The sequence below is a fragment of the Candida dubliniensis genome, chromosome R (genome assembly GCF_000026945.1).
Source record: "Candida dubliniensis CD36 chromosome R, complete sequence".
NCBI classification, from domain to species: domain Eukaryota; kingdom Fungi; phylum Ascomycota; class Pichiomycetes; order Serinales; family Debaryomycetaceae; genus Candida; species Candida dubliniensis.
Window position 1 is genome coordinate 1,312,636 of NC_012867.1, and position 27,905 is coordinate 1,340,540.

The 27,905-nt window shown below is 34.2% G+C and overlaps 12 protein-coding genes and 2 pseudogenes across 12 annotated transcripts, besides 2 other annotated features; 8 read left to right on the top strand and 6 right to left on the bottom strand. All coding sequences in view use genetic code 12, as the record gives it.

Moving 5' to 3' along the window:
* Positions 1–840: 840 nt before the first annotated feature.
* On the top strand, positions 841–2,688 carry CD36_31720 (cation diffusion facilitator, putative; the record flags this gene model as incomplete). The annotated part of the gene is made up of 1 exon (XM_002422102.1): positions 841–2,688. The coding sequence occupies one exon, from the start codon at positions 841–843 to the stop codon at positions 2,686–2,688; it is 1,848 nt and encodes a 615-aa protein (XP_002422147.1).
* A 26-nt stretch (positions 2,689–2,714) lies between these two features.
* CD36_31730 (zinc-finger transcription factor, putative) lies at positions 2,715–4,577 on the bottom strand (the record flags this gene model as incomplete). Its single annotated transcript, XM_002422103.1, has 1 exon — positions 2,715–4,577. The coding sequence occupies one exon, from the start codon at positions 4,575–4,577 to the stop codon at positions 2,715–2,717; it is 1,863 nt and encodes a 620-aa protein (XP_002422148.1).
* A 720-nt stretch (positions 4,578–5,297) lies between these two features.
* Positions 5,298–7,401, top strand: IFA8 (annotated as a pseudogene).
* Positions 5,298–7,401: a sequence feature (lacks splice consensus sites).
* A 701-nt stretch (positions 7,402–8,102) lies between these two features.
* Positions 8,103–8,980, top strand: CD36_31770 (annotated as a pseudogene).
* Positions 8,103–8,980: a sequence feature (lacks splice consensus sites).
* A 985-nt stretch (positions 8,981–9,965) lies between these two features.
* Positions 9,966–11,039, bottom strand: CD36_31790 (conserved hypothetical protein; the record flags this gene model as incomplete). The annotated part of the gene is made up of 1 exon (XM_002422104.1): positions 9,966–11,039. The coding sequence occupies one exon, from the start codon at positions 11,037–11,039 to the stop codon at positions 9,966–9,968; it is 1,074 nt and encodes a 357-aa protein (XP_002422149.1).
* A 197-nt stretch (positions 11,040–11,236) lies between these two features.
* On the bottom strand, positions 11,237–11,956 carry CD36_31800 (conserved hypothetical protein; the record flags this gene model as incomplete). The annotated part of the gene is made up of 1 exon (XM_002422105.1): positions 11,237–11,956. One exon carries the CDS (start codon positions 11,954–11,956, stop codon positions 11,237–11,239), a length of 720 nt encoding a protein of 239 aa, XP_002422150.1.
* Positions 11,957–13,389: 1,433 nt separating this feature from the next.
* On the top strand, positions 13,390–14,478 carry CD36_31810 (n-acetyl tranferase (GNAT family), putative; the record flags this gene model as incomplete). The annotated part of the gene is made up of 1 exon (XM_002422106.1): positions 13,390–14,478. One exon carries the CDS (start codon positions 13,390–13,392, stop codon positions 14,476–14,478), a length of 1,089 nt encoding a protein of 362 aa, XP_002422151.1.
* Positions 14,479–14,622: 144 nt separating this feature from the next.
* On the bottom strand, positions 14,623–16,014 carry CD36_31820 (conserved hypothetical protein; the record flags this gene model as incomplete). The annotated part of the gene is made up of 1 exon (XM_002422107.1): positions 14,623–16,014. One exon carries the CDS (start codon positions 16,012–16,014, stop codon positions 14,623–14,625), a length of 1,392 nt encoding a protein of 463 aa, XP_002422152.1.
* A 1,013-nt stretch (positions 16,015–17,027) lies between these two features.
* Positions 17,028–17,600, bottom strand: CD36_31830 (conserved hypothetical protein; the record flags this gene model as incomplete). The annotated part of the gene is made up of 1 exon (XM_002422108.1): positions 17,028–17,600. One exon carries the CDS (start codon positions 17,598–17,600, stop codon positions 17,028–17,030), a length of 573 nt encoding a protein of 190 aa, XP_002422153.1.
* Positions 17,601–17,764: 164 nt separating this feature from the next.
* On the bottom strand, positions 17,765–19,417 carry CD36_31840 (glucose-6-phosphate isomerase, putative; the record flags this gene model as incomplete). The annotated part of the gene is made up of 1 exon (XM_002422109.1): positions 17,765–19,417. One exon carries the CDS (start codon positions 19,415–19,417, stop codon positions 17,765–17,767), a length of 1,653 nt encoding a protein of 550 aa, XP_002422154.1.
* A 1,699-nt stretch (positions 19,418–21,116) lies between these two features.
* CD36_31850 (conserved hypothetical protein) lies at positions 21,117–21,836 on the top strand (the record flags this gene model as incomplete). The annotated part of the gene is made up of 1 exon (XM_002422110.1): positions 21,117–21,836. One exon carries the CDS (start codon positions 21,117–21,119, stop codon positions 21,834–21,836), a length of 720 nt encoding a protein of 239 aa, XP_002422155.1.
* Positions 21,837–22,033: 197 nt separating this feature from the next.
* On the top strand, positions 22,034–23,107 carry CD36_31860 (conserved hypothetical protein; the record flags this gene model as incomplete). The annotated part of the gene is made up of 1 exon (XM_002422111.1): positions 22,034–23,107. The coding sequence occupies one exon, from the start codon at positions 22,034–22,036 to the stop codon at positions 23,105–23,107; it is 1,074 nt and encodes a 357-aa protein (XP_002422156.1).
* Positions 23,108–24,974: 1,867 nt separating this feature from the next.
* Positions 24,975–26,420, top strand: CD36_31870 (serine/threonine-protein phosphatase, putative; the record flags this gene model as incomplete). Its single annotated transcript, XM_002422112.1, has 1 exon — positions 24,975–26,420. One exon carries the CDS (start codon positions 24,975–24,977, stop codon positions 26,418–26,420), a length of 1,446 nt encoding a protein of 481 aa, XP_002422157.1.
* A 495-nt stretch (positions 26,421–26,915) lies between these two features.
* On the top strand, positions 26,916–27,791 carry CD36_31880 (conserved hypothetical protein; the record flags this gene model as incomplete). Its single annotated transcript, XM_002422113.1, has 1 exon — positions 26,916–27,791. One exon carries the CDS (start codon positions 26,916–26,918, stop codon positions 27,789–27,791), a length of 876 nt encoding a protein of 291 aa, XP_002422158.1.
* Between the last annotated feature and the right edge of the window lie 114 nt (positions 27,792–27,905).

The window sequence follows — 27,905 nt, forward strand, 5'->3', positions numbered from 1 at the left end:
TCCAGGGTTAATTAGAGACTTCTGAAAACCAGACCATAACTTTAACCATAGCTTATCCTAATGCCAAAAGATTTCACTTCAATAAGTAGGTGTGTAGTCTATTAAAATCGAGGTATACTTTTCTCGTCACTTTTGTGTACGATTGTAGCTTCTCTTATTGTTTCTCCAGTATGGGTTCCTAGTGGTTACTAACACAAACACTGAGAGATCTTTTTTATGATTAGAAGTATCTGGTGATTCTGGGTAGTGATATATTCGACTTATTCAACTTAGAGTAGATATCTTTTATCTACTAAATAACGCTATTGAATCATTTTTTTGGAGCAAATTGACACATTACAAATCCCCTCATTTATAAAAGCCAAATTATGGGAACATAATAACAAGACTCAGAACCAGGATTCTCAAACTGTAACAATAGACCAGAAGAAGAAACAATAATAAAATCTCCGCCTGCATAATAAAAAAGAAATAATAAGAATATAATTCATGTCAAAAAAATTTCAAATTCTAAATTTCAAATTTTAAATTTCATCATCTCTCAAATCCAACACATGTCTATATTTGTATTTTATTAAGATAACAAATATTTAAACAACTAAAAAAAAAATTACTCGGATTTAAATTATGTTACATTAGACCTTTTAGTTTTCTTTCCGTTTTTTTTTTTTTTTGGATAGTCATCTTTAATTAATTTACATCCTAATAAAATAATATCGAAATAATTTATTTCAATTTGGTCAGACCGTGTTAATACAAATTGTCAACTGTTGTTATCCATTGATTATAAATAAAACAAGATTCACCGTTTTTTTTTAGTCCCACGTTTAGCAAAGAACAATGACGAATGACGCAGTAAACTCTGATCTCAATGAGAATCTGCCACTTTTGAATAAATCATCGAAAAGTCCAAAGACTACTATAGGATCAGAATCATCAAAACTAAACTCACAACCAATTAATACCAGTTCTATCAGTGCCAACCCACTTCGTCATGCTCAATATTCAAGTCCACCGTTAAATAATTCAACATCTCGTCGTCCTCTTTCAGGTATCGCCCCAAATACCCCCTTGGAATACACTGAATTTGATGAATATTTGACATCCATGCGTCATCATTCTATTAGTGCCAGTGATTTTTATCAAAACAAGGCCGCAGAAAGACCATTATTCCATCGTTTATTGTCCAGTCATCATTCTGTTACTAACCCAAACTCCCCATTTGACAACTATGTTAGTGGTAATATAAGCAGCACTCATATTAATGCTCCGTTGTTCCCTCAAAACACAGGAGGTGATAGGAGCAGTATGGAATCTTTAGGCGAGTTTGGTGAACTAAGAAGATTGAGTGTTGTCGATTTCGTTAGTAGTTTGAGGCCAGCCAGATTAATCGGGACAGTATTGCCATTATGTACCTGGAAGGATTATTTCAAGCCCAACGTAGGCAAAATAAAGGGCAGTGATGTTCGAAAATATTATGAAGAACAGAATCATTTAATTGAAAAATTTACTGAAATTGATAATTTCTTGGATGCTGGTAAAATACATTACAACATGTTAAGAAATTATGGATCCGATGTCAATGAATCACTAGCCGACATTGCCGAAGACCTGCACGAAAGTTCTCGTGCTGCATCGCCAAACAGTTTGAATGGAGGTGAGTTACAAGCAACCGACCTTGAACGTGGTGATTCCACCTCAAAATACTCGACAAGATTTAATGATGTTCCCGGAAACGTTACTAATGATGGGTCAAGGTACCTTGGATATAACGAGGAGGAAACGAATTCACAAGTTTTAACTGCAATTTTGGTGAACTTTTTGATAAATATCTTATTGCTTATTGGAAAAATTGTTGTGACATTATTAACTAGCTCAATGTCGGTTATTGCGTCTTTGGTTGATTCTATTTTAGATTTTTTGTCCACTTTTATTATTTATATTGTCAACAGATTGGCCACTCAAAATGATTGGAAGATTCAACATGCTTATCCAGTAGGAAGATCAAGATTGGAGCCTTTGGGTGTTTTAATTTTCTCCATCATTATTATCATTTCCTTCTTCCAAGTTGGTCAAGAATCTTTCAAACGATTGTTTTTCCCTACTCCGAATCAAAAAATCCCTGTTCCAATTGGTCTTGACGCAATCAGTATCATGATGATTACTATAATTGCAAAACTAGGCTGTTGGATATGGTGTTCTAGTAGTCAGTCTTCGTCAGTACAAGCCTTGGCACAAGATGCCATGACCGATATTGTATTTAACACTGTCTCATTGTTGATGCCAACTATTGGACATTATTTCAATATTTGGTGGTTTGATCCCTTGGGTGCATTTGCATTGTCAATATATATTGTGGTCAACTGGGGACACACTGCGTTTGAACATATTAATAATTTGACTGGGGCTGCTGCCGATCCATTAGACTACAAAGTGATTTTGTATCTCGCGTACAGATTTGCCGAACCAATCAAACAGATTACTGCATTGAAAGTGTACCATGTCGGAGACAATGTAAACGTGGAGATTGATTTGGTTTTTGCTAATGACAAATACAAATTGTCATTTAAAGACTGTCACGATATTGCCGAAGCATTACAATATTCAATTGAAAGCTTACCTATGGTTGAAAGAGCGTTTGTTCATATCGATTACATGGAAGGTAACTATAAAGGACATTTGAAATAAATCAAATAGAATAGAATCAATCTTAATTATACAAAATTTACTTTTAAACAAGTTTCTAAATTGTTTTTGTAAGTGACTATTATATCATGAGGGTAGTCAGTACTGATTCTCTCGAATTTATCAATCAACAGCTGGATTACACTGATAAGTCTTTTTCGATCTTTGGCTGGTAGCATATCCTTGTAGGTCATTACCTTTTGTAATTTAATCATAAAAACACAACAAAAGTAGAATGTAAAATGAATTTGATCCGACAAATATGCAAAATATGAATCATTTTCGATGTTATTTGTATGTGAAATAACTTGCAAGCAGTAACCATACATGGTCTCTAATAATTCTTCGTTATCAATTTTTTGGAACACATAGGTGAAAATGTCTTCGTTTAGTATTCCATGATGAGCGACTTCCCCCAATAATTTCAATCTTGTAAAGCAATAAACATAGTATACCAACATGGAACAAAAATTGTAGTTGAATTCAAGAAAATGTAGAGCTGGTTGGCTAAACAAATACTCCCATTGAACAAACCATGATTTGATATCCAAAACAACCTTCTCAAATATATGATCCAAGTTTTGATAACTGTCAACCATTGACACACTTTGTAAATAATTATAAGTTATAAATAATAATCCAATTTCACTTACCATACGACCATCAAAATTTGTGGCATTTAATAAACTTAAGGTGGTGGCACATTTCTCAACTCTACTTGAATCTAAAATACACATTCTTCCAGAAAAAATACAGTTCAGTATATGGGCAAGACAAAGATGATTGTAGATTCTCAATATTGTGAGCTTGTTATAAGTTTCACCGTGGATTTCCACAGTTTCGTCATCAATTTCTTTGAAATCATCTAATGCCGTTTTGGTAATAAATGTTGACAAGCCAATGTTTGATAAAAACCATGGATCAAGCTTTAAACTATCGTCCAACTTGGATAAGCTCTTCAGATATATGCTTAAGATCACTAGTGCTTGTAGAAACTCAACCTGACCCAGCCCCGATCCAAAAGAAGTGTATTTAACCAATGAATTATTCAAATCTTGAGTTAATCGTTGTGTCAATAAATGACATTTCATTGCTCTGTCATTTGGTCCCTTGTATTTATAATATCTAAACGATACAAGACAACAAGAGGTTAGTAATAATGTAGATTTCTCTTTTATTTGAACAATCAAATTTTCTGTGGAAAGAGACGATGAAAATGAAACCCATCGTCCGTAATTCCTTCGAAAATTCGATATCAATTCTGTTACTTCATGGTCCGATAGAATCCCAAGACTTATAACGTCTTCCTGGTTTAGCACAGCATTTTTCAAAGTTGTGCTCAGTGTGTTAGGCTGGTTAGGAAATAATTGTTGTAATATTGCAATTGGGGATGCTGAGCTAACAGATTTAAAAGAATCAAATTGTGGGATATTTTGATCATTAGCGCTTACTGGGTTACTAGAACGACCTTTCATGGATTCATATGCATCTAACAATAATTTTGCATCTTCATTACGAGCCCCATTCTTCATGTAATTCAATATTTGATTTATGCCATCATGTATCAAATCAATTTTCTTTGTGGTTTCTTGATTTGATAAATTAAATGGTAACATCCCACCTATTGCATCTTGATTCTCTTCTTTTTCAAAAGAACATGCCTTACTTAAGAAGCGACATCTTAAACATGAACTGGGGTTTTCTGGTGATCGGAAACATCTAGTTTTCTGTTTACGGCATAATTCACAAGCTTTTAATGTTCTTGATGCTTGTGCATATTTCCTGGTTTTATCCTTTTCTGTTGAAGTACCAGTTGTGGTGGCGGAGTTTACAGTAGATGATTTTCGTTTTTTGGAAGATCCTGGAGTTGTATCAGGTGGTACTGAAATCATTTGTATTTATGGTTATTTTTGTGGGGGTATTTATTTTCTTCAATTCTGGGGTAAAGAAAGAAAAACAGAAGATAAAGAATGAAAAATATTTGTATTTGTTGATTTGTTCAAGTTGTTATTTTCCCGACGGAATTGCCGAAGGAAGATGAAAATATCTATTGATAAGAGAAATATTACAACTCAAACAAATCCAAATTCTCTTACTATCCAGCAGAAAAAAAAAAAGACTCCATACGAGTCCAACCTTATTATGATTAGTTTGAAATACTATTGGATACTGGTATGAAGTGAATCTGACAATATTCTGCCAACAGAAGCAATAGTTTTGTTATTGCGAGGGCAATTGTTGCTTCTTCTACAAATTGAAATTGATGAAAATACACGATTTATAAAGTGTGTGTACCTGGGCTATTACAGGTATTTTAGTTTCAATTAATAATGTCACTCCTCAGAACGCTGGCATCACCAACTTCCGCTCAATGAGCTCATGAAATGTCAAATATTTAGCATTTCTACTTCTAATGACTACTTCAAGTCTGTCTCCATAGACATATTGTAATATATTAAATAATTACAGGTGTTTTGAAAATAGTTTGTACATTTTAAATTACTGAAAGTATTGGTTTGCAAGTTAGACGAAACAAAAATGAACACTCCATTCGTATCACCAAATAGAATCCCATATTATTTTATCATCCTATCTTTGTTAGATATACGTCCATGACAATCATAACCACAGACGTTGAACTCTTTCTGGAAGTAGCCAAACTTCCCTCCGAAATCACTACTATAATACTTGGTTATTTACCGAAATGTATACTACCTAAGTTATTGTACTTCCCACCGATTCAAAAGGAAGTGTCTTCTGCAATTTTATCAGACGTTAATATTACTTGGTACGCTAATAGACACAAGGGTAGTGATGCACCTGTTGTTGGTTACTCCGAATGTGACTGTGACCGGTTTAAAATTGAACTTACTGATTTGAAGAAGGGAATTGCTCAATGGAATGTATACCCAAGAGCAATCCATATGCACGGAGAATTTGTAAGTAGGGATGTTTTGGATACTTTCCCCAGGCTTTTAAAGGAAGCTCTGAGTATTAATGGTACTCTTTCTCAGGGTGAAGGTATAAAAGCAGAAGAATTGTTAAATAAATTCTTGGATTCTTCTATTACGTTTGATTCTTTAAGATTGTCAAGTTTTTGGGATCCAGTTACGTTTCCACCAATTGCCAGATACATTCGGTTATTTGACACCACATTGAATAGCTATGCGATTCCAGGTGCAAAACAGATGGATATACGTTTTGATGATAATGAACCCCAAACATACACTTTTTCACCCGATTTAAAAGATTTGTGTATTCGCTTTAACTCCACGATTCAAGTGACTTTACCTCCAAATTAACAAAAACTATGTATGACAACATCTTTGGATTCAGCAAATTTCGTACCTGAAGAATTGGTACATTTAGAGTATTTACAACTCGAGTTACCGAACATTAAATCATTTGCTGAAACTGGAATAATTGCTCCAAATCTAAAAATACTAAAATTAGAAAAGTGTGGTAATTTAATCAACCTTGATACCTTGAAACAGTTTGAACTGTTAAAGCATCTAGTTTTAAAGTACTGTGTCTATCCAGTTAACTTATTTGAGAGAAGTTCTTTTACTGAGCTAGAAAGTTTTGAGTACACTGGAAAAGGCTTGCCAGTTTCAGGTAACTCCGGTAGTGCAACTTTGACTTTTCCTTCCAACTTGACACTGTTACTGATCAATAATATTGGAGAAACAGATGTTAATTTGAGTACTCTAGTGTTTCCTGCGTTTAGAACTTTTGAATTTAACATTTAATGATGGATACTTTCATTTAGGTGACAATTTGCAATATATTCACATTGAGACATCAAGACTTGCATTTGAGAGTGGTTTCAGAATTCCAAATTTTGCTGGGGAGTTGTTATTACAAGCTGATTATCTCACATTTGAAAGCCTGGATTTTATGTATCATTTGCCGAATAGTCTCACACGGTTGCACTTGATTGCAAACAAGAAGGGGAAAATGTCTCGTCTAATTCAGGAAATTAAATGGCCCTTAGTATTAGGTGATTTTGTTTTTAAAAATTTTAATATTGATTACCGGATATTAGAATTATTGAACTTGGAAGTATCCAGACTTGAAGCGATCAATATTCGTGGGGGTAATATCAAGACGTTTGATATTGATCTATTTCCAGTTAGTGTTAAACATCTAACTTTGATGGAAATGGGAATACAAGAGCTACCTGCGTCGTTTGAAAGGTTGAAGAACTTACGCAAGTTGTCACTAATGGGAAATCAATTAAAGGCAGTAAACTCTGTCAAATTACCGGCGTCATCATTGGAAGCATTAGATATACGTCAATGTGACCTTCGTTTGATATCGCCATTCTTGGTTTCAATGTACGAAGAAAAGAATAAGAACGCAAAACTAAGAATACAGGCTACTGGAAATTTGAATTTGAATGTAATTGACGTGAGGAAAGTAATGAAAGCAATCAAAGGACTTTCATTGGAGCTTAGCAAGTTTGATGAAACATTGAGAGAAATATCAAATCATTCTTCTCGCTTGTCTTGTATGCATGGGATTTTTGATCCATATGCGGATGAGACTAAAGCTTCTGGAAAGAGCGATATTATTCTTGACTATGATTCAGATGATCTTTACAATGGAAGTGTGTTTACCCTGGATGAAGAATATACTGACGATGATGATTATGGTGGCCGTAACGTTATTGTGGAAGCATTGGGCTTAGATAGTGACGATGAATCAGATTCTTGAGGCATCAGTATATTATGTACTATTTTATTTATGTAACAGATATTTTAACGGCAATTCTCGTACAGGTAGTGATTGTCATTGGAATACTAATTAAGCTGCTGGTAAATCAATTCTAACCATACAAGCTTGATTATACTCTAGTGCTGCCCTCAAAAACATTTTACTGATATAATAAGTTTTGATCGAATTGAGTCAAACTGTGTAGTTTAAATAGTATGATCATCCTATACTTTCGTGGAATTCTTTCAGCAGGGTGTTAATAGCTTCTTTACATAGTTCGTAATAATTATCTAGGAACCTTTTTTTTTGAGGCCAATTTTAAGCGAAATTTGGTAGTACCATGCTTCATTGCCCTAATAATTTATTTTTAAGTTCAGTTGATTTTGTCGTTTCCAATGAGCATGCCAATATTATGTCTTACTAGTGTTGCATCTACTTCCAACAATATTTAATGAATAGTTTCAGAAAATGTTAGCTATTCATCTTTTTATATTAGAATGATACTCCCAGAGTTATCTTAACAATTATGTTATCAATTTGGTATCAGAAACTATCCACACAATTTATCATAGATAAGACACCAAGGTGCTGTAATACTGTCCACAACATACAACACACCAATATTATTAAAAAGAAGTTGATTATTCGTTAGCTGAAACACTAGCTTTTTGATTTGTCAAGTATTAATAAGCCCATTCTCTATGCCATCTACAAACAAAAATGTAAATCTTTTCATTAGGTTAGCAGAACTTCCATTGGATATTATTGCTATTATAGTTGATTACTTACCCAAATGTGAGTTACCGCAACTTTTATATTTTCCGCCTATTAGGAGAACTGTTGCTTCTGCAATTTTTTCAGATGTGGAAAGTACTGGAGAGGTTACGAAGCACCAAGGAAGTGACAAACCAGGCGTTAGATTCTCGGAATGTGGTTGTACTCATATTTCTTTCCAACCAGAAAGTTTGAAAAAGGGTGTCAACCAGTGGAAGATATTCCCGAAGGTTGTTCACTTAGAGGACTTTTTTTTGCATTTAGAGTAACATATAAGAGTTTTCCAGAGGTTTTATATAATGCTATGAAAGTTAATGCTGTTCTTTGTACAGATAACTTTATTTCAGATGCAGACTTAGATATTGTTAGAAATTCCGGAGTAATATTTGATTCGTTAAGTTTAATGTTGTTTAAATATGTAAGTGGATTACCCACTGTTATCACAAGTCTTGAATTAATCAATACCAAATTGGATAACTACATAATTGATGGCCTTAAAAAATTGACATTGGAACTCTACGGTGATGACGACACAACAGAATATTCATTTTCCTCATCTTTAGAATATTTGGATATCACAGTCAACGAAATAACTAAAATAACTTTGCCTCCAAAATTACGCTACTTTCATGTTAGTACATTCCTGGAATCAGTAGATTTTGTATGTGAGGAAATGCTTTACTTGGAGAATTTGTGGTTAGAATTACCTGGTATCAACTCCCTTGAAGATACTGGAATACATGCTCCTAATTTGAAAAGTAAATCAATATACAGCTATAGAGATTTTTCCTTTGGGATATTCTGAAATGATTACAATATTAAAAATAATTTATTTCTGAAGAATCGTATTCATTGCGTTGGTCTACTGCGTGAAGAATTTTTTCCTGATCTTGAGACTATTCAATATGATACCAAATATTTAAGGATCATAGTGGATGGGAACCTATTATTGGTATTTCCTCCATCAGAGTTCCTAATATTAGTAAAATGTTTAGATTATGAGCTGAATATTGAACTTTCAGGAGTCTGAATTCTTGGAACCTTTTGATCAGTGGATTTAGAACCTTTCGTTTAATCACTGGGAAGAAAGACCAAATGGCTGTTACGAATAGAGTTTCATTTTGGTTCATTTTAATATTGACAGCAACACATTAGAATTGTTAAAAATGAAGGGTTCTAAACTTAAAGAAATTGAAATCTATAAAAGCGACGCGAATAAATTATATGTTGATTAATCATCAGATACTGTATAGTAACAGATTTTATAGCTTGTGGGGATTCAAAAGCCAGTTATAATTACTCAGGTAATTTACACAAGTCGGATTTACAGTTTGAATTCATATATATATATATTTACATCAAGATGATTTTTACGTTGTAATAACTCCAGAGTAAACTGATGTTCTATTTCGCTTTGCTTTCTTTGATTTACATCAGAGTAATTCTATGTTTAATGAAGGAATCATAATGATTTCATGGTCATCTTGAAAACCTCTTTGAGTTCTTTAATTTCAACCTACTAGAAAGATAAAAAAACGCTTTTATGTATAAATGGCAGGGAGGCAGAGAATTAAATCCTTGATTTCAAGAATTGTTATTCTTTGGACAAAATGAAAATTATTTTTACTATTTAGCCTATGCCGACAACGTCTAAGCTATTGGAAATTCCCTTAATTTCCACTGTAAACAAGAAGTACTTTTCGAACTCTACTTTTGCATCTAGAGTTACATTACTATTTCTTTTCCTGAAGGTATCCAAGTTAAGCTAATCTGATGGCCTAACTCCCTACTCACATAACTTTATACAACACCCCATCGTGTTTCATATCCATATCGGTTATCTTGACCCCACGATTGATCAATAGATGGTCAAAATCAATTGTCCCGTAATATTCCACTACCCCGACTCTCACCATTGACTTGTCTGACACCATAAACTTGCCACGAAATTGGATCGTGTAATCACGTTGTTTATTCAAATTCACTTTCTCTTTGTCCATTTTCACTTCGTGTACTTTCCCACTCCCTTGTTCATGGGTCTTGATGTTGGCCTCTGTACTCTCCAACCGGTCCAACCCCAACCCTGTCAGTGTCATTGCATTGTTGATCACCGACACCGCATTGATGGGTTTCACAACCCAACGGAAATCAACCTTACTGGAGTGCGTGTGACTACTGTCAACAGTTTTCGTGATGTCAATTTGCAACCCAGAAACACTGGGGTATTGGGACTCCACCCATATCTCAAACTCACCATCACTATTTGGATGTGAGTCCACAGTCAAGGGAAGACCAAATATTTGTCGAATTTCTCGATTCGCTGATAACCCTTCCAACACCGCATACTTGATGTTCTTCTCTTGTAGTACACGGCAAAACTGTTCCACATCGTTGGTGTCATGGTGGTTATGTGTTCCTCCATCTGTGGTCAGTTGATTGATTTCTGTCATGATGTATTCGTAGAATTCCGGGTCAAAGTATTTCAATCCATGTGGGAACAGATACGCTGTCTGGTACAAGATGTTGCCATTAAACCATAATGGGAGAAATATCGCTCGTTTCCTTGATTTCCCATCTGGTAATATCTCATCCTGGAATCTTTTATACTGAACTGCCACAAACAACAACATTGTGAGTGAACTAGACGCAGCAATTAATATGACAATAGTGCGCAAGGGTAATCGGTTGTTTCGTTGGATCGGGAACATGGCCAGTTGTGTGTTTAATTGGTGGATGGTGTTCCTGCCCCTGAGTAGTTGTGGTTCGCTGGTGCAGAAATACCTCCTATAGGGTATGAAAGTGGTGATTGGCCGGGCACAACTCCAATTCCTTGCTGATAGTCGTAGTATGTTTCGAGTGATCATTTGTGCTGATTGATGATGGATTAAACGGAGTCTTTTGGTTGTGATTCCTTTTTTTCTTGTTTGTTCTATTTTCTACTTTTTTGCGTGTTTCTTGGTGTGCGACATCTGACCCAGCTCGTATTACATGCTGACTGCGAAAAAGCACATCAACAATACTCGGAAGTTATACATTAATAATACAGATATAAAGTATTTGTCTATTCCATACTGGCCCAGTCCAAATGTTGTGACTCCAATTCCTCCAACATCTTGAGCAACTCTTGCTTTTCTTTTTCTTCTTTCTGTTTATCCTCTTCTGAGGTGTCCACATGCTTATGTTTTAGTGTTTCCAGTTTAACACTGGCTGTGTTGTGTGGTTTGTGGTTGGACTTTCTTTCTCGTGTAGTGTGTTTGCCAACACTTAACTTGTCAAGCCTTTCAGCTAGGGAGTTGGCCCCTGATGAACGAGTATAATCTTGTTTATCTGCGGGCTTGTCAAATCGTGCAGCAAATGCCCTGGCAGCAGCTGTCATAGGTCCTCTTTCATCGTCTTCATTGCCTTGCTTAGGTTGTGAATTTCGTCTTACTCTTGGCGTACCTTCATGATTGTTCTTGCTCTTCCGCGGAGACACATTATCTCTTCTCTTGTGGTGGTTGTGTTGAGAATCGGACTTACCTCTGTGTTTTCCATAATCATCTTTCGACAGTGGTGGAGACGGATACACATTTTGTGTATCCTCAGCATCAGCCCATATACTCACCAATGTTTCTGATTTCTTGCTCGTTATTGGTTTACTCCATTTACTATCTTCAAGATCTGAGCCAGGTTTATCATTACTATTATTGCGGCGAGGATGGTGCAGTTGTTTGGAGTCCTGCTCAATTGCTTGTTTCACCAATGTTTCATCGGTGGCCCATCTCGATGCTAATCCAGACATGTTGTAAGTGTGTTAGAATGTGGTGTTATGTGGAGATGTGTCAGAATATGCAAAAAAAAAAAAAATAACATCGCAATTTCATCTTGCATAGATTGTGGTGTTGTGGGAGTATGTTTTTTTTTTTTTTTTTGCTGGCTTATCAATCTGATTGTTTGAAAGAAAGATCTTTCTTTGCCAGATTCTTGAGATTCCAGAACAAAAAAAATGTGTTTGTTCTGTTGGCTTGTAAGCTGCGAAAGAGATGAGAGAAGATATGCTAATAACACAATTTTATTGTTTTCTTGTCTATGTTGACACTGAGATAGCTGTTACATACACAAAATACTTAGACATAGCTGAATTATGCAATTGTAGTTCTAATTATAGTATTAAAAACTCTGGGTCGTAACGTTTGTACTACTTTCTAAGGTATATAGTTACTCAATTAGATCATAGTTGTTTAATTGATACCAAGTGAGAAAATCGGCAATTGAGATTTGAGTATATAATGGGGTAAGTCCAAGTTTTGATTTATGGTAACCAGGGCAATAAATCAGCGGATACATTGCATATTCAACTTATGTATATTTGGTTTAAAGTCATTACGATATCGATAATGTAAAACAATAAGGCATTGTAGATATTAGTGGGGAGAGGATAAACAACACATTGCTAAAATAGGGGTATAGGGGTTATCAAATATTTCTTCCTGTGTTTTTGGTATTCTCTCGTCATAAACTTTGTTGTCATATTGCACTTAGATCGTATAACTTTATTAGAGTTTATCTTAATCGAATTATTCTAACAGACTCAGTTGTACTTGTTCATAGATCAAAAAGATTAAGAATGCTTATGACAACTTCTAATATCATGGGCCGTATTTTCCTTGTATCAATAGTATTTGGTGTTGTAAACGATATAATGGTCAGTTTCACAATTATCTCTAACACACTCGCGCAAGTATTGTATTCCCTTTTAGGTATTCTAAATGCGCACTCCATAATCTTGGTTTCCATATGTTGATTCTTAATACCAGAGAGTTAATTACTTGATTCTTTTTATACCAAAAAACACTGTCAAATAACTGACATAAAATAAAGATGAAGGATCTAACTATAAATAAAGCCACTAAAGATGTAAAAGATAATTTTCAGTTGAATTGGTAGTAGAAAATCATTGGACAGAGAAAAAAAAAAAAATAGAACCAAGTCTTATCGCTTTATCTCTTACCGCCGTTAAAAAACAATGCGTGGAGATGATTTAAATCAAACAAAAAATTGTTGCCGTGTTGCACTAGTTCAGGGCCCAGCTTTGTGTACTTTCTATTTGTTATCAACACATATCCCCATTACAAATTTACAAGTATAAATTCCTGCCGTAAATCCCCAAGGGTAACCAACTATTAACACAATAAAAACAAAACAAAATCAATCCCTTCTAATAATTAGAGATCTATGTTGTTGTGTCATACCCAAACCATTCCAGAACTGGAAGTTATCGTTCCAGTTCCAAGTTCGAATAGTTCTTTAGGCTCGAAAAAAGCCCGGTCAAACAGTTTAGAGTCGGTTGCATCGAATCCCAAACGTACCCGTGCTTTGATTTATGAAAATACAGACAAACCCAAACTAGTTTCTTCAGTTTCAATTAGATCGAGTTTTTCCATTCCTAATCAGTTGGATATTTCTATTGATGTTGCAACTTTGAAAGATTACAGACGTGTTGCAAAAACTTTGTTGATGGCATTTGAAGACGATCCATTTACTAATTTCATTCTTAATACAACAAAGTACACCAAATCAAATACTTCAGAAAGTACTTATAAGAAAAAGAAATTAGATTTGATGTTATCATATTTTGAATACACTGCTTATGATTGTTTATCTACTGAAGGTACTGTGTTTGTTATCAAGGATAATAATTTTGAAAAATCATTATCAGATTTTGATATCAAAAACTTGGATAAATTTCCATTTTTAGGTGTTGCTTTATGGAATCAAATATATGGAGCTAAAATTAGTGATTCAAGTTCTGGGTCAGACTCCGATTACGATGATGAAGATTATTTCGCTCCTGAATCAAATTCCATATTTAATAAATCAGTGGTGAAATTCAATCTAAAAGCTGTTAAAGGTCGTTGTCGTTTCAAAGTTTTCAAAGATAAATTGCCATATTTAATAAAAGTTCGTAATGAAATATTAATAAAAGAGTTGTTATGTCGTGAAGATGACGATCATCATTTCCCTTGTGATGTGGATATTTGGTACCTTGGTGATATTGCAACTTTACCATCCATGAGAGGTAAAGGTTTGGGTCGAATTTTAATGGATTATGCCAAAACCCAATTCTTACGGGATAATCCAAAAAGTTATATGTATTTAGAAAGTTCCAACCCTGTGAATCGAAAATTTTATCTAAAAATGGGTTATACATTAATGAAAAGTTATTCAATTAGAGATAATAAGTATGTTGACCTGGAAAAGATATTACACCTGGATCCCAAAAATAAAGCTGTGAATATGGATGCATTATTATATTTCCCATGATTGAAAAAAAAAAAAAAAACTACTAATTATACTATCAAGCCTACAAAAAAATTGAAATGGCTATCTTTTGCTACTAACATGTATAGATTGTAGAAAAATATTCAGGTTGTTTTCTTCTGTCGATCCTTTTTTTTTTTCAATTCTTTAAAGCATGCTTTTAAAATAAGCAACAATAACACCTATAGCCACAATAACAAGGTAGTGACTATGTCTACTAATCTTACCCTTCTTTCGAATATCAGTGGCTTTGGGATTTGATATGTGAGATTCTACCAATTTAGATTCTTCGGTATGGCAACTAGTTTCATTGTCAACCGTTAGCGGTATAGTTGAAGTTATCTGTACTATATCTACTGTCTTGACACCACTAATATCGTCAGTTTTAGGTACAGACATCCCAACTTGTTGCACATTGGTTGTAACTTCTTTATTCTCTAACACAAAAATATGATCCTTCTCGTAAACTCTTGTTTCTCTTGTAAGCGGGGTATTATCAAGGGACCAACTCAGTTTGATATCAACTTCTAACGCTTCTTTTGCAGTTATGTCAATTGATTGGAGACAGGAAGCCAATAATTCCCCATCATTATCATCATTCAATAACTGTGATTTCCATTCTTTTGTTTTCTCATTATCGCATACTATGAAACTATCCATATCAAATTGATCTCTATAGTCCATCAAACAATTATTGATGCCTGATAGTTCTTCTCTGATATCGTTTAATTTATTTATCAAATGGTCATTTTTACCAACCAATACTTGTAACTCCTTTAGGTCCAAATCGTTTTTCAGTTTTATTTGTCGTAAATCATTTTCTAACACCAAATACTGGTTATTTAGTTTAATATGGAACTGTTCTAATTCTGTTAGTGCTAATTTTATATTTGGCTTTACCCAATTTGATATTTGTTGTGGAATAAGAACATCTTCATAATCTTCTTGTAAGGGGGAGTTTTGGGCTATTTCCATTAACGTTGCTGTCTCATCATAATCTTCTTCGTCATTGTCTTCTTGACTTCCATTATTACTTATCCTCATCATCATCAGATCATAATGATTGTTAAAAATATCATATTGCAAATTTAGACTCTCATTATTCTTCAAAACCTCCTTGGTATCTTGGAAGCTCTGATATATTATCTGGTATGCTTGTTCTTTATTAACTTCGTGTAAAAATTCCGTTTGCTCAACTATTCGTGATTTGATAACCATATCATCCATGTGAATTAGTTCATAATCTTCGTTCATGTCGTGTAGTGATTCCAATCGTAAATTATGTAATAGTTTGAGTAGATCGTACACTGGAATGTGACTATCATCAGTGGTCAATGACCATGCACGATCAAATAAACGTATTGGTGGGAATGTTGATTGTGAGAATGCAGTATCCTTTTCTGGTGTTGATGTTGTCATCTCTAACACAGTAGGCAAAGATTTAGAACATAATTTTGTTGGCGATTGTGGAGCATTTGGTATTCTAGGAAGCTTGGTTTTGGGAGGAGGAGTTCTTGGTAATGGAAGTGGAAAACTCATAAAGTGCGTTGTTGTTTAGCAAGTAGTTCAGTTTACCAACTAATTGATTGTTGATTCAAGTAAAGAAAGTGTTAAATGTAGTTTGCCACTCTTTTTGTTGAAGAATCTTGATTTCTGTGGAGAATTGGAGAAATGAAAGATGTGTGAATGACTTTGTACAAAAAATTAAATATTGCACTCAGTTGGAGTGTGTGTCTCTATGTTTTTTTTTTTGTTATTCTTTTGTTAAAATGGACACTACCAACATAGTTTATATTTTTTTTTAGATCCACTTGCCTATTTTGGAATAGTAATGAGAGCGAGAGAGATTTGTTGAGTTTTGTCTTACCAAGAAATAAAATAGTGTTGAGCAACAGCAAAGGTAGAAACAATTCTGATGTACCATCTAAGGTTGCTTCATTAAAATCATCGACTGAGTCATCTGGTCGGGTAAAACAAGAAAACTGATAATACAATGTTGTGTTAGAACTGTGTTTAATAGGGTGTTTCGATTCTCTATTGAGTTCAAAACTGATATTAGAATGTGACTACGTGAGATTCATTTCAAAGCAAAAACAATCCGTTTAGCAATAAAAGCTATCAAAAGGGAAGATATATAATTCATGTTATCCTATCTTGTTTTTTTTTTCCACCTAATAGTATGTTTGGTCAAGCCATATTTTAGAGGTAAAGTGATAAGTGGACTTAAGATTGTAGTTTTAGGATGTGACGACCATTAGATTTAGTTACATAGTAGATTCTATACAGTGAGGACATCCAGAAAGTTATTATTGAAAGGGATATCCTGATAACATGGTTAAGCAGGCACGTCATACTACTATCTGTTCAATACTTTCAAAAATCAAGACATTCTAGTATCTTTGAAATCATATTCCCAAAGAATCCCTAACAACTTCCCATATATTATTTCTCGTCCAACTTTACAAGTCTTGCAAAGCACTGTTCACAATTTTTCTTGAATTCTGATAAATGCAGTCTCTTGTATATTCATTAAATTCTCTACTTTTCAGTGTCTAATTCTTTTCTTTCTTCAATTTCTTCTTATCCTGTGATTCATCTTCATTCTCAGTTGTATTATTCTCATTGCCTTCATTATACCCATCAATAAATACCAATACTTCATCACGTAATTTCAAATTATCCACAATAATAACCACCAATCCATCACTTCCCACTTCGTATTTAATATGTGATTCATTAGGAATAGCTATTGTTTCATCAAATTTATCAAAAAATTGATCCATTTGTTTAAAACTTTGTATGGAATCTAATAAACGTTCCTCCATCTCATTAGATTCTTTGTTTTCAGGATGATCTATTACTAGAATTATTCTTAATGGGTTATCTAGTTCTTCTTGTTCTATAACTGGAATCTCTTCTGTGTCTGACATGACGAGGATGGGATTGATATGGTCTCTCAAAGGTAATGAAGTGTTGGAATGGTTATGAAGTTGCTCCCTGCAAAAGCAATTTCCACCCATCACTAATTTTTTTTTTCCATTTTTTCGATCGGTTTTTTTTTTTCTCGATGTCCTTTCCTTAGCAATTCGTTTTTCTGTCTTCCTTTGCAAAAATGTAGTCTCCATGATTTGCAACAATTGACACTCTACAAGTTCTATCTCATAAACAACTTATCAGTTTAGAAAAGTCAATAATCTATAAAAAAACTTACATCACAGAAAAGAAAAGTTCTCAATATTTGATTCAATTTAAATTTTTTGCTCTCAAAAAACTACAACTTCACGGATAGTTAATCTTCCCATTCTTTGAATTGGTTAATCAAACCATTTGTAGAAGCATCATGGGTGGCAACGGCTTTCTTGTCATCCAATTCTTTGCCAATGACCTTAGCCAATACTTTACCCAATTCAACACCCCATTGATCAAAAGAGTTGATGTTCCAAATAGCACCTTCAGTGAAAGTAACATGTTCGTAGTACGCAATCAAAGAACCCAAAGCAGCTGGGGTGATTTTTTGAGCCAAAATAGAAGTGGTTGGTCTGTTACCAGAGAATTCCTTGTGAGGAACTAAGCCACCAGTGGCACCTTCTGCTTTAACTTTAGCTTCATCTTTACCAACCATTAAAGCTTCAGATTGAGCAAAGAAATTGGAGGCCAACATTCTTTGGTGCAAGTTCTTTTCAATTGGGTTGTGGGATTGAGCAGCCAAAATGAAATCAGCTGGAATCAATTTAGTACCTTGATGGACTAATTGGAAGAATGAGTGTTGAGCGTTGGTAGCTGGTTCACCAAACAAAATAGTGCCAGTTTGATAGTTGGTGAAAACATTGGCTCTGGTAACGGATTTACCATTGGATTCCATAGACAATTGTTGCAAGTAAGCAGGGAATCTGTGCAAGTATTGATCGAATGGAACAACCAAATGGGTTTGAGCACCAAAGAAGTTGTTGTACCAAACAGACAATAAACCTCCAATAACTGGAATGTTATTTTCTAATGGAGTAGTTAAAAAGTGTTGATCCATGGCTTCAGCACCTTTCAAGAAATCATTAAAGTTTTCGAAACCAATGTAAATGGCGACTGACAAACCAATGGCAGACCAAACTGAGTAACGGCCACCAACCCAACTTTCAAAACCAAACATATTTTTGGCATCAATACCAAAGGCAACTACTTCCTTTTCGTTGGTAGATAAAGCAGCGAAATGTTTAGCAATGTGTTTAGGATCTTTAGCAGCAGCTAAGAACCAGTTTTTAGCTGAAGTGGCATTAGTGATGGTTTCAGCGGTGGTGAAAGTTTTAGAAGCAATCAAAAACAAAGTAGTTTCTGGATTCAAATTCTTTAAAGTTTCAGCAGTGTGAGTACCATCAATGTTGGAAATAAAGTGGACATTCAAACCTGGTTTACTGTAAGCTTTCAAAGCTTCAGTAACCATAACTGGACCTAAATCGGAACCACCAATACCAATGTTGACAACATCAGTAATGGATTTACCAGTGTAACCGGTCCAAGAACCATCTCTAATTGAGTCACTGAATTCTTTCATGTGCTTCAAGACATCATCAACTTCTTGAGCAGTATCTTTTCCATCAACTGGCATTTTTCTCAAGGCACGGTTTCTCAAAGCAACGTGGTAAACAGCTCTGTCTTCAGTGGTGTTGATGTGCTCACCAGCAAACATGGCGTCTCTCAATTTTTCAACGCCGGCTTCTTTAGCCAAAGTGACCAATTGATCAAAGATTTCTTTGTTAACCAAGTTTTTGGAGAAATCAAACAAGATCTTAGAATCATCGTAGTTTTTGTAGATCCAGGAGAATTCTTCAAATCTTTTTGGGTCTTTGGCAAATGCATCTCTGACGCTGAATTTCTCACCGACGGATTTATAGGTTTCTTCTAATTTTTTCCATTCTGGTAAATCGGTAGCTAATTTAAAGGAGGCCATGATTGAAAATATATTTGATTGGTTAGATATAATTCAATTGAGTTGATTGAATATACTCTTGGTAACAAAAGAAGAAGAGTAAAAGAAAAACTAAAAAAAAAAAAAAAATGGACAGGGAGTGGTGTGGTTATATTAGTAAAAGTAGGGGGAGAATAGAATTTCTGCACAAGCGCAGTTTTAAATTTTACTAAAGGCTGAATTTTTAAATCAGTTGTTGTTGTTGAGTATGAAAATTTAGCTTTACATTTCTAAATCACAGCGGCACCAACGGATTTCAAATAATTTAAGGGCAGGTATATATTGAGCTATTAAGTGTGAACATTGACTTTGACTGTTCTACAATGATTGCTACCACTGTAAGGGTTTATTAATAATTGGGTAATTTGATTATAACGAGTATACTTCTGACTAAATTATTATTAATTGCTACCGTTTTCTGGAATGGAGAAAAATGTACTGCACAATGGACTTTAACGGGCTAAAGTCGGCCTTGTCACTATGAAACAAAAAAGCATACCAGTATTTTTTTCTTACAAACACTTGCTATTCAGAACTTACATAGAAATAGAATCAATTCCATAATAGTATTGACGACGAATTGTTCTACCATGATATAAAAGAAATATAGAGTATGTTGTTCGAAAAAGAAAAATCTGGTTTTGACATCTACAGTAAAGGGAAAGCCATCACGGGTTGTTTGTTAACGAGAATAAATTTTTTTCCCTTAAAACATCAGTTGATTTGACACGTATGACGTATACTTGTTTGTTACTGAATATTTGACCTCAGATCCGTTTATTTAGCATTTGTGAATAGTTTTAGTAGAAGAGAAGCATAATCACCTGAATGTCACGTGTGTGAAATTCTGTAAATAGAGTAGAGTGTGTTTTCTTCAATTAAAAGGGCTCAAAATCATAATGAAGCTCTGAATATGACATTGCAATTTCAAAAACAAAACGCAAATAATACTTGACAGTTAATAATTGCAAACAAAGAAGCTTCTTATGTTTTTGGAGAAACAAATAATAGCGTAATAGACTTACCAGATGATCAATTTAACTAATTTCAAAATTGGAAGAACTGTTTTATAGCTTTCAAAAAAGAGGGACTTCAGCTTGAGAATCACGTAATAAAACCCCAAGTTGAAAATGCTTTTCCAAGTCATATATGGCTAATATGAGAAAAAACCGTTGATGATTTTATATGACATCTGTGAGCGTTTTAGACATTTATAGATCAATAATTGGAACTAACAAGATTGGTAAGAATTCCTTCGAGGCTCCAAGTTATTCCTCCAGAATGTCAAAGAATTACTATGGCCCATTGACAAATCTACGATGACTTTTTTAGGTTGTGCTTAGATTGCAAATTTGGAATGAATAAATAAAAGGAATTGGCATAACTTTGTTGCTGTGAAACTTTACGTTCGTTCCAACCACTTGTTGTGTTATTAGCATATCTTCTCTCATCTCTTTCGCAGCTTACAAGCCAACACACATTTTTTTTGTTCTGGAATCTCAAGAATCTGGCAAAGAAAGATCTTTCTTTCAAACAATCGGATTGATAAGCCAGCAAAAAAAAAAAACATACTCCCACAACACCACAATCTATGCAAGATGAGATTGCGATGTTATTTTTTTTTTTTTTTGCATATTCTGACACATCTCCACATAACACCACATTCTAACACACTTACAACATGTCTGGATTAGCATCGAGATGGGCTACCGATGAAACATTGGTGAAACAAGCTATTGAGCAGGACTCCAAACAACTGCACCATCCTCGCCACAATAATAGTAATGATAAACCTGGCTCAGATCTTGAAGATAGTAAATGGAGTAAACCAATAACGAGCAAGAAATCAGAAACATTGGTGAGTATATGGGCTGATGCTGAGGACACACAAAATGTGTATCCGTCTCCACCACTGTCGAAAGATGATTATGGAAAACACAGAGGTAAGTCCGATTCTCAACACAACCACCACAAGAGAAGAGATAATGTGTCTCCGCGGAAGAGCAAGAACAACCATGAAGGTACTCCAAGAGTAAGACGAAATTCACAACCTAAGCAAGACAATGAAGACAATGAAAGAGGACCTATGACAGCTGCTGCCAGGGCATTTGCTGCACGATTTGACAAGCCCGCAGATAAACAAGATTATACTCGTTCATCAGGGGCCAACTCCCTAGCTGAAAGGCTTGACAAGTTAAGTGTTGGCAAACACACTACACGAGAAAGGAAGTCCAACCACAAACCACACAACACAGCCAGTGTTAAACTGGAAACACTAAAACATAAGCATGTGGACACCTCAGAAGAGGATAAACAGAAAGAAGAAAAAGAAAAGCAAGAGTTGCTCAAGATGTTGGAGGAATTGGAGTCACAACATTTGGACTGGGCCAGTATGGAATAGACATATACTTTATATCTGTATTATTAATGTATAACTTTCGAGTATTGTTGATGTGCTTTTTCGCAGTCAGCATGTAATACGAGCTGGGTCAGATGTCGCACACCAAGAAACACGCAAAAAAGTAGAAAATAGAACAAACAAGAAAAAAAGGAATCACAACCAAAAGACTCCGTTTAATCCATCATCAATCAGCACAAATGATCACTCGAAACATACTACGACTATCAGCAAGGAATTGGAGTTGTGCCCGGCCAATCACCACTTTTATACCCTATAGGAGGTATTTCTGCACCAGCCAACCACAACTACTCAGGGGCAGGAACACCATCCACCAATTAAACACACAACTGGCCATGTTCCCGATCCAACGAAACAACCGATTACCCTTGCGCACTATTGTCATATTAATTGCTGCGTCTAGTTCACTCACAATGTTGTTGTTTGTGGCAGTTCAGTATAAAAGATTCCAGGATGAGATATTACCAGATGGGAAATCAAGGAAACGAGCGATATTTCTCCCATTATGGTTTAATGGCAACATCTTGTACCAGACAGCGTATCTGTTCCCACATGGATTGAAATACTTTGACCCGGAATTCTACGAATACATCATGACAGAAATCAATCAACTGACCACAGATGGAGGAACACATAACCACCGTGACACCAACGATGTGGAACAGTTTTGCCGTGTACTACAAGAGAAGAACATCAAGTATGCGGTGTTGGAAGGGTTATCAGCGAATCGAGAAATTCGACAAATATTTGGTCTTCCCTTGACTGTGGACTCACATCCAAATAGTGATGGTGAGTTTGAGATATGGGTGGAGTCCCAATACCCCAGTGTTTCTGGGTTGCAAATTGACATCACGAAAACTGTTGACAGTAGTCACACGCACTCCAGTAAGGTTGATTTCCGTTGGGTTGTGAAACCCATCAATGCGGTGTCGGTGATCAACAATGCAATGACACTGACAGGGTTGGGGTTGGACCGGTTGGAGAGTACAGAGGCCAACATCAAGACCCATGAACAAGGGAGTGGGAAAGTACACGAAGTGAAAATGGACAAAGAGAAAGTGAATTTGAATAAACAACGTGATTACACGATCCAATTTCGTGGCAAGTTTATGGTGTCAGACAAGTCAATGGTGAGAGTCGGGGTAGTGGAATATTACGGGACAATTGATTTTGACCATCTATTGATCAATCGTGGGGTCAAGATAACCGATATGGATATGAAGCACGATGGGGTGTTGTATAAAGTTATGTAAATAGGGAAATTATGAAGTGGGATCCAAAGTTAGAGAGAGTAATTAAAGTTCTTGCTTAGTTAGTTAGTTAGTAATCGAAGAAGCAAAAATGATTCTAGATTCAATATTACTCTACCCTGTAGTTATACCATTGTGTCATGTATAATTTTTGAAAAGACTAAAAGTTAATTAGAAGGATTAACTGCTATACACACTTTGCAACCAAACCAAACAAGAGAAGGCAAAGAAATATGAAATTCCCAGAAACAAAAAGAAGTAGTTATAAAGTCTTGGTATTTAATGTAGTGAATTAACTTATATGATTGATTGTACTTTGGTTGTTGGTATTTGTTTAAGTTGAGAAAGTTTAATATGTTTCATACTTTTTTCTGTATTTTGGTTAATTTTTCCACCCAAAAAATAAAATCAATCAATCATAGGTTATCTTAGCGTTTTATTTTTAGTACTGAAAGATTGAACTGCTACATCGGAGCAATAGATGATTAATAAAACAACATTGCTTTGGTCATTAATGTTATTCCTAAGCCTTGGGAAATCAAATTAATAGGTTAGATGAATTAAAAACTCAACACCAAAGAATGAGATGGGGTGCGATTTGAGATATAGATTGTGTGTGTCGTAAGTTATTGTGCTATGCGAACAAATATTGTCTATGTTTCTATTTAGTTAGTTAGTTCTCCCATAAAAAAAAAAAAGAAAAACATTCTAGAACATTGTGTGGACCATTTGCTTGTGTTCATTATACTAATGCTTATCTAATTTTGATTATGATATATGAAAATATTAAACCGTATAAACTGCACCAAGAGACATATAATATTACAAGAAAAGTGGCTTTTATTTGAGGCAATGTTATTTTTAGTAACCACAAGCGGTCTTAGGTTTTTTGATTCTCAATGGACCAATTTATTATTTTTCAATGACGAAGGAGACGAAGAAAAGGGAAAACGAGTTAATGATAATTGGTTAATTGATTAAATAATCTAGTTGTAAAACAATTTCAACTAAACACAGAGAATTATTTTTGTTAAAACTAATTATTTTTTTTAAACCACCTTCTCTCTTCTTTTCTTTAGTTTGACTTTTCTCCATTTGGGGAAGAAGGTGGGAGGAGGGGGTGGATGGAACTCGTCTTGATATCCTGCCTTGTGTAAGCCACTATTTTTACATACTTAGCCCTGTTTTTCTTTTTTTTTTACTTCCCCCCACCCCCTTGTTTATTAATAACATTTGAATGATATAGAACAGACGAACTATGCGATGACTACAATCCAACCAGCAGCAATTTCGATGTGTTGAAATATCAACTGGCTTTACCAAGATTCTTTGATGAAACAGAAACCTGACGATTAATGCTTGCTTTGAGAAGTGAATTTTTTTTGCAATATTGCATTTTAATAGGACCTATCCTCTCAACTCAACTCATCTTATCTCTTCTGTATCTATAATTAAAATGAGCAGGAAGTTTAATACAACGCCTTAACTATATTTGTCTACCGTTGAAGTTGGGGGGGCGGCTTGTAACGTGAGAGAGAGAGACAGTGGATATTGAGGGAATTAGCGTTAAAAATAAAACGACACAATCAGACACAAGCACACGCACACGCGCAGAGTCTCGCACAGATACACACCCACACTTACACAACTAACAATAGCAAAAACGAACAACAAGAAAAAGTTGAAAAATAAAAAGACAAACTAAAGAAGAAGAAGCTTTTGTTTCTTTGGGGAGTGTCTTTATAAAAAAACAACAAGAAAAAAAAAATAACCCAGAAGAAGAAAGACAACAAGTTTTCTTTCCCCCTAATTTCTTTTGGAAACCATTTATATCTTCAATTACCACAACTTTTTTTTGTCTATCATTATCATGGGTTCTAATTCATCTAAATCGGCTCCAACATTACAAAGATCAGATACTAATACTTCAACGAGATCTACAAGGTCAAATAGGTCAATAAGACTGAGAAAGTCAATTAGTTCTATCAAGGACTCGCAGCAGCAACAACAACAAGTAGACTCACAGCAACAACAAGAACAACCACAAGCATCAGAGCAACCACATCCACATCCACAACCAATATTATCACGAAATAATTCTGCATCTTCAGAAAATCCTATATTAATTAGACGCAACACCAATGAGACATTACAAACTGCCAATTTTTCCGATTCACTATCGCCACACCAACAACAACAACAACAGCCAGGTTCACCATTGTCGACTTCGATGAATGGCAATACTATTTCTCGTACATCAACTAATCATTCAATCATTTCAACAACATCCCATAAATCTGCACTGCAACAACCCAACTTGTCTCTTAAAAAGCAAACGACAACGTCATCACTAAGTACAAATTCTAATACTATAGATATAGATTCATTAATTGATAAATTATTGAATGCTGGATTTAGTGGTAAACGAACAAAAAATGTTTGTTTGAAGAATTCTGAAATTGAATTGATATGTGCTTCAGCCAGAGAAATATTTTTATCCCAACCATCATTATTAGAACTTGCGCCACCAGTGAAAGTTGTTGGTGATGTCCATGGTCAATATCATGATTTAATTCGAATTTTTTCTAAATGTGGATTCCCACCAAAGACAAATTATTTATTTCTTGGTGATTATGTTGATAGAGGTAAACAATCTTTAGAAACAATATTATTATTATTATGTTATAAAATCAAATATCCAGAAAATTTTTTCTTATTACGAGGGAACCATGAATGTGCCAATGTTACTAGAGTATATGGGTTTTATGATGAATGTAAAAGAAGATGTAATATAAAAACATGGAAATTATTTATAGATACGTTTAATACTTTACCAATTGCAGCAATAGTTGCTGGGAAAATATTTTGTGTCCATGGAGGGTTATCACCAGTATTAAATTCTATGGATGAAATAAGAAATATTGCTCGTCCTACTGATGTACCTGATTTTGGATTATTGAATGATTTATTATGGTCTGATCCTGCTGATACTATAAATGAATGGGAAGATAATGAACGAGGAGTATCATATGTTTTTTCTAAAGTGGCGATAAATAAATTTTTAAGTAAATTTAATTTTGATCTTGTATGTCGAGCTCATATGGTTGTTGAAGATGGATATGAATTTTTCAATGATAGAACATTGGTGACAGTATTTTCTGCCCCTAATTATTGTGGAGAATTTGATAATTGGGGGGCGGTTATGGGAGTACTGGAAGATTTATTATGTTCATTTGAATTATTGGATCCTTTGGATAGTACAGCTTTAAAACAAGTTATGAAGAAAGAAAAGCAAGAAAGGAAAAAATCAAGCTAAAGTGAAATAGATGAAAATGAATTCAACGTAAAAAATTATGAATCTTGTCCCTCCCTTCCATTAATTAATTTATTAAATAACTTATTATTATCATAGGTCATAATAGTAGAACTAGAGCTAGAACTAGAACTAGTACTAGAACTAGTTGTATAATATATATATCATCTATATATGGATCTTACAAAAGAACTAAACAACGAATACAACGGCTTTGAATGAGTTATGTTTATTTCCTCTTTGTATAGAAACTGCGGGACGAAAAGTAAGCAAGGGGCGAAGTTTATTTACAAATACGGCCAACTCACACGAACAACAACAAAAAAAAAAAAAAAACCCCGAATTTGTACTCACCAGAAGTAACTTGCAAGGAAGCTCTGATTCTCTTATCTGACCACGACAGCAACACATCCTTTCTAACATAGAGGAGGGTGATATTTTATAACTAACCAAGTGTATCCGTGTTAATCGTTATTGATTTCCAGACACATTCCAAGAATGCCAGATTCATCACAGAATTTACCACCTTCATCAACAACATCATCAACAACAACAACAACAACAACAACTCCAGCAGCAACGACAATACCATTAACAAATTATAATTATTATTTTTTACTTAAAACTGAGAATATTGAACCATTAATAGACATAGTTAATCGAATTAATCAAGAAATCAATGATAATCAAAAATTAATCCATTCATTATGTTTACAAATTGATAATCATGGCAAATTCCCTAAAACTATATCAAATTTAAACACCAACACCAAAACCAACACCAATCCATCTTTAGTACTGTCAATTGATGATCCATTACGTTATTTACTTGAATATAAATATAACATCACTTCTAATCCAACACCTAATAATAATAATAATGGTGGTGGTGGTGCTGAAGATGATTATAAACAATCATTAATTAATGATATTAATCAATTACGCCAATTACAACAAAATAAACATTTAAAAAATCAACAATTATTATCAATAATTGATGATTATGAACAAGAAATCATTATTGAAATTTTACCAGGATTAAGAAAATTAATTAAACATGATTATTATAATGATAATGATGATAATAACATTCAAGGTCGTCAAGGTTGTCAAAAAGATATTTTATTGGTTAAAAAACAATTTTTTTTAATTAATAAATTAATTTATGAAAAATATCAATTATATATTAAAAGAATTTATAAATTAATTAAATTTATTAAAATTATGATTAATTATATAATTAAAATGAAAAAACAAATTTTAAAATTGAAAAAATTGGAAATTATAAATGAGATCAAAACTATGAAACAACAACAACAACAACAACAACAAAAGAAAGAAATGAACGAAATTTCACAGAATAACAAAGGATAATGAGTTACTTTTTTTTTACATTACTAATTTTTATTGGAATAACAAATTGAAGGAGAAGATCAAAGATCAAGGGCTAGATCAAGGATCAAGGGTTAAGATCATTATTGTGGAATC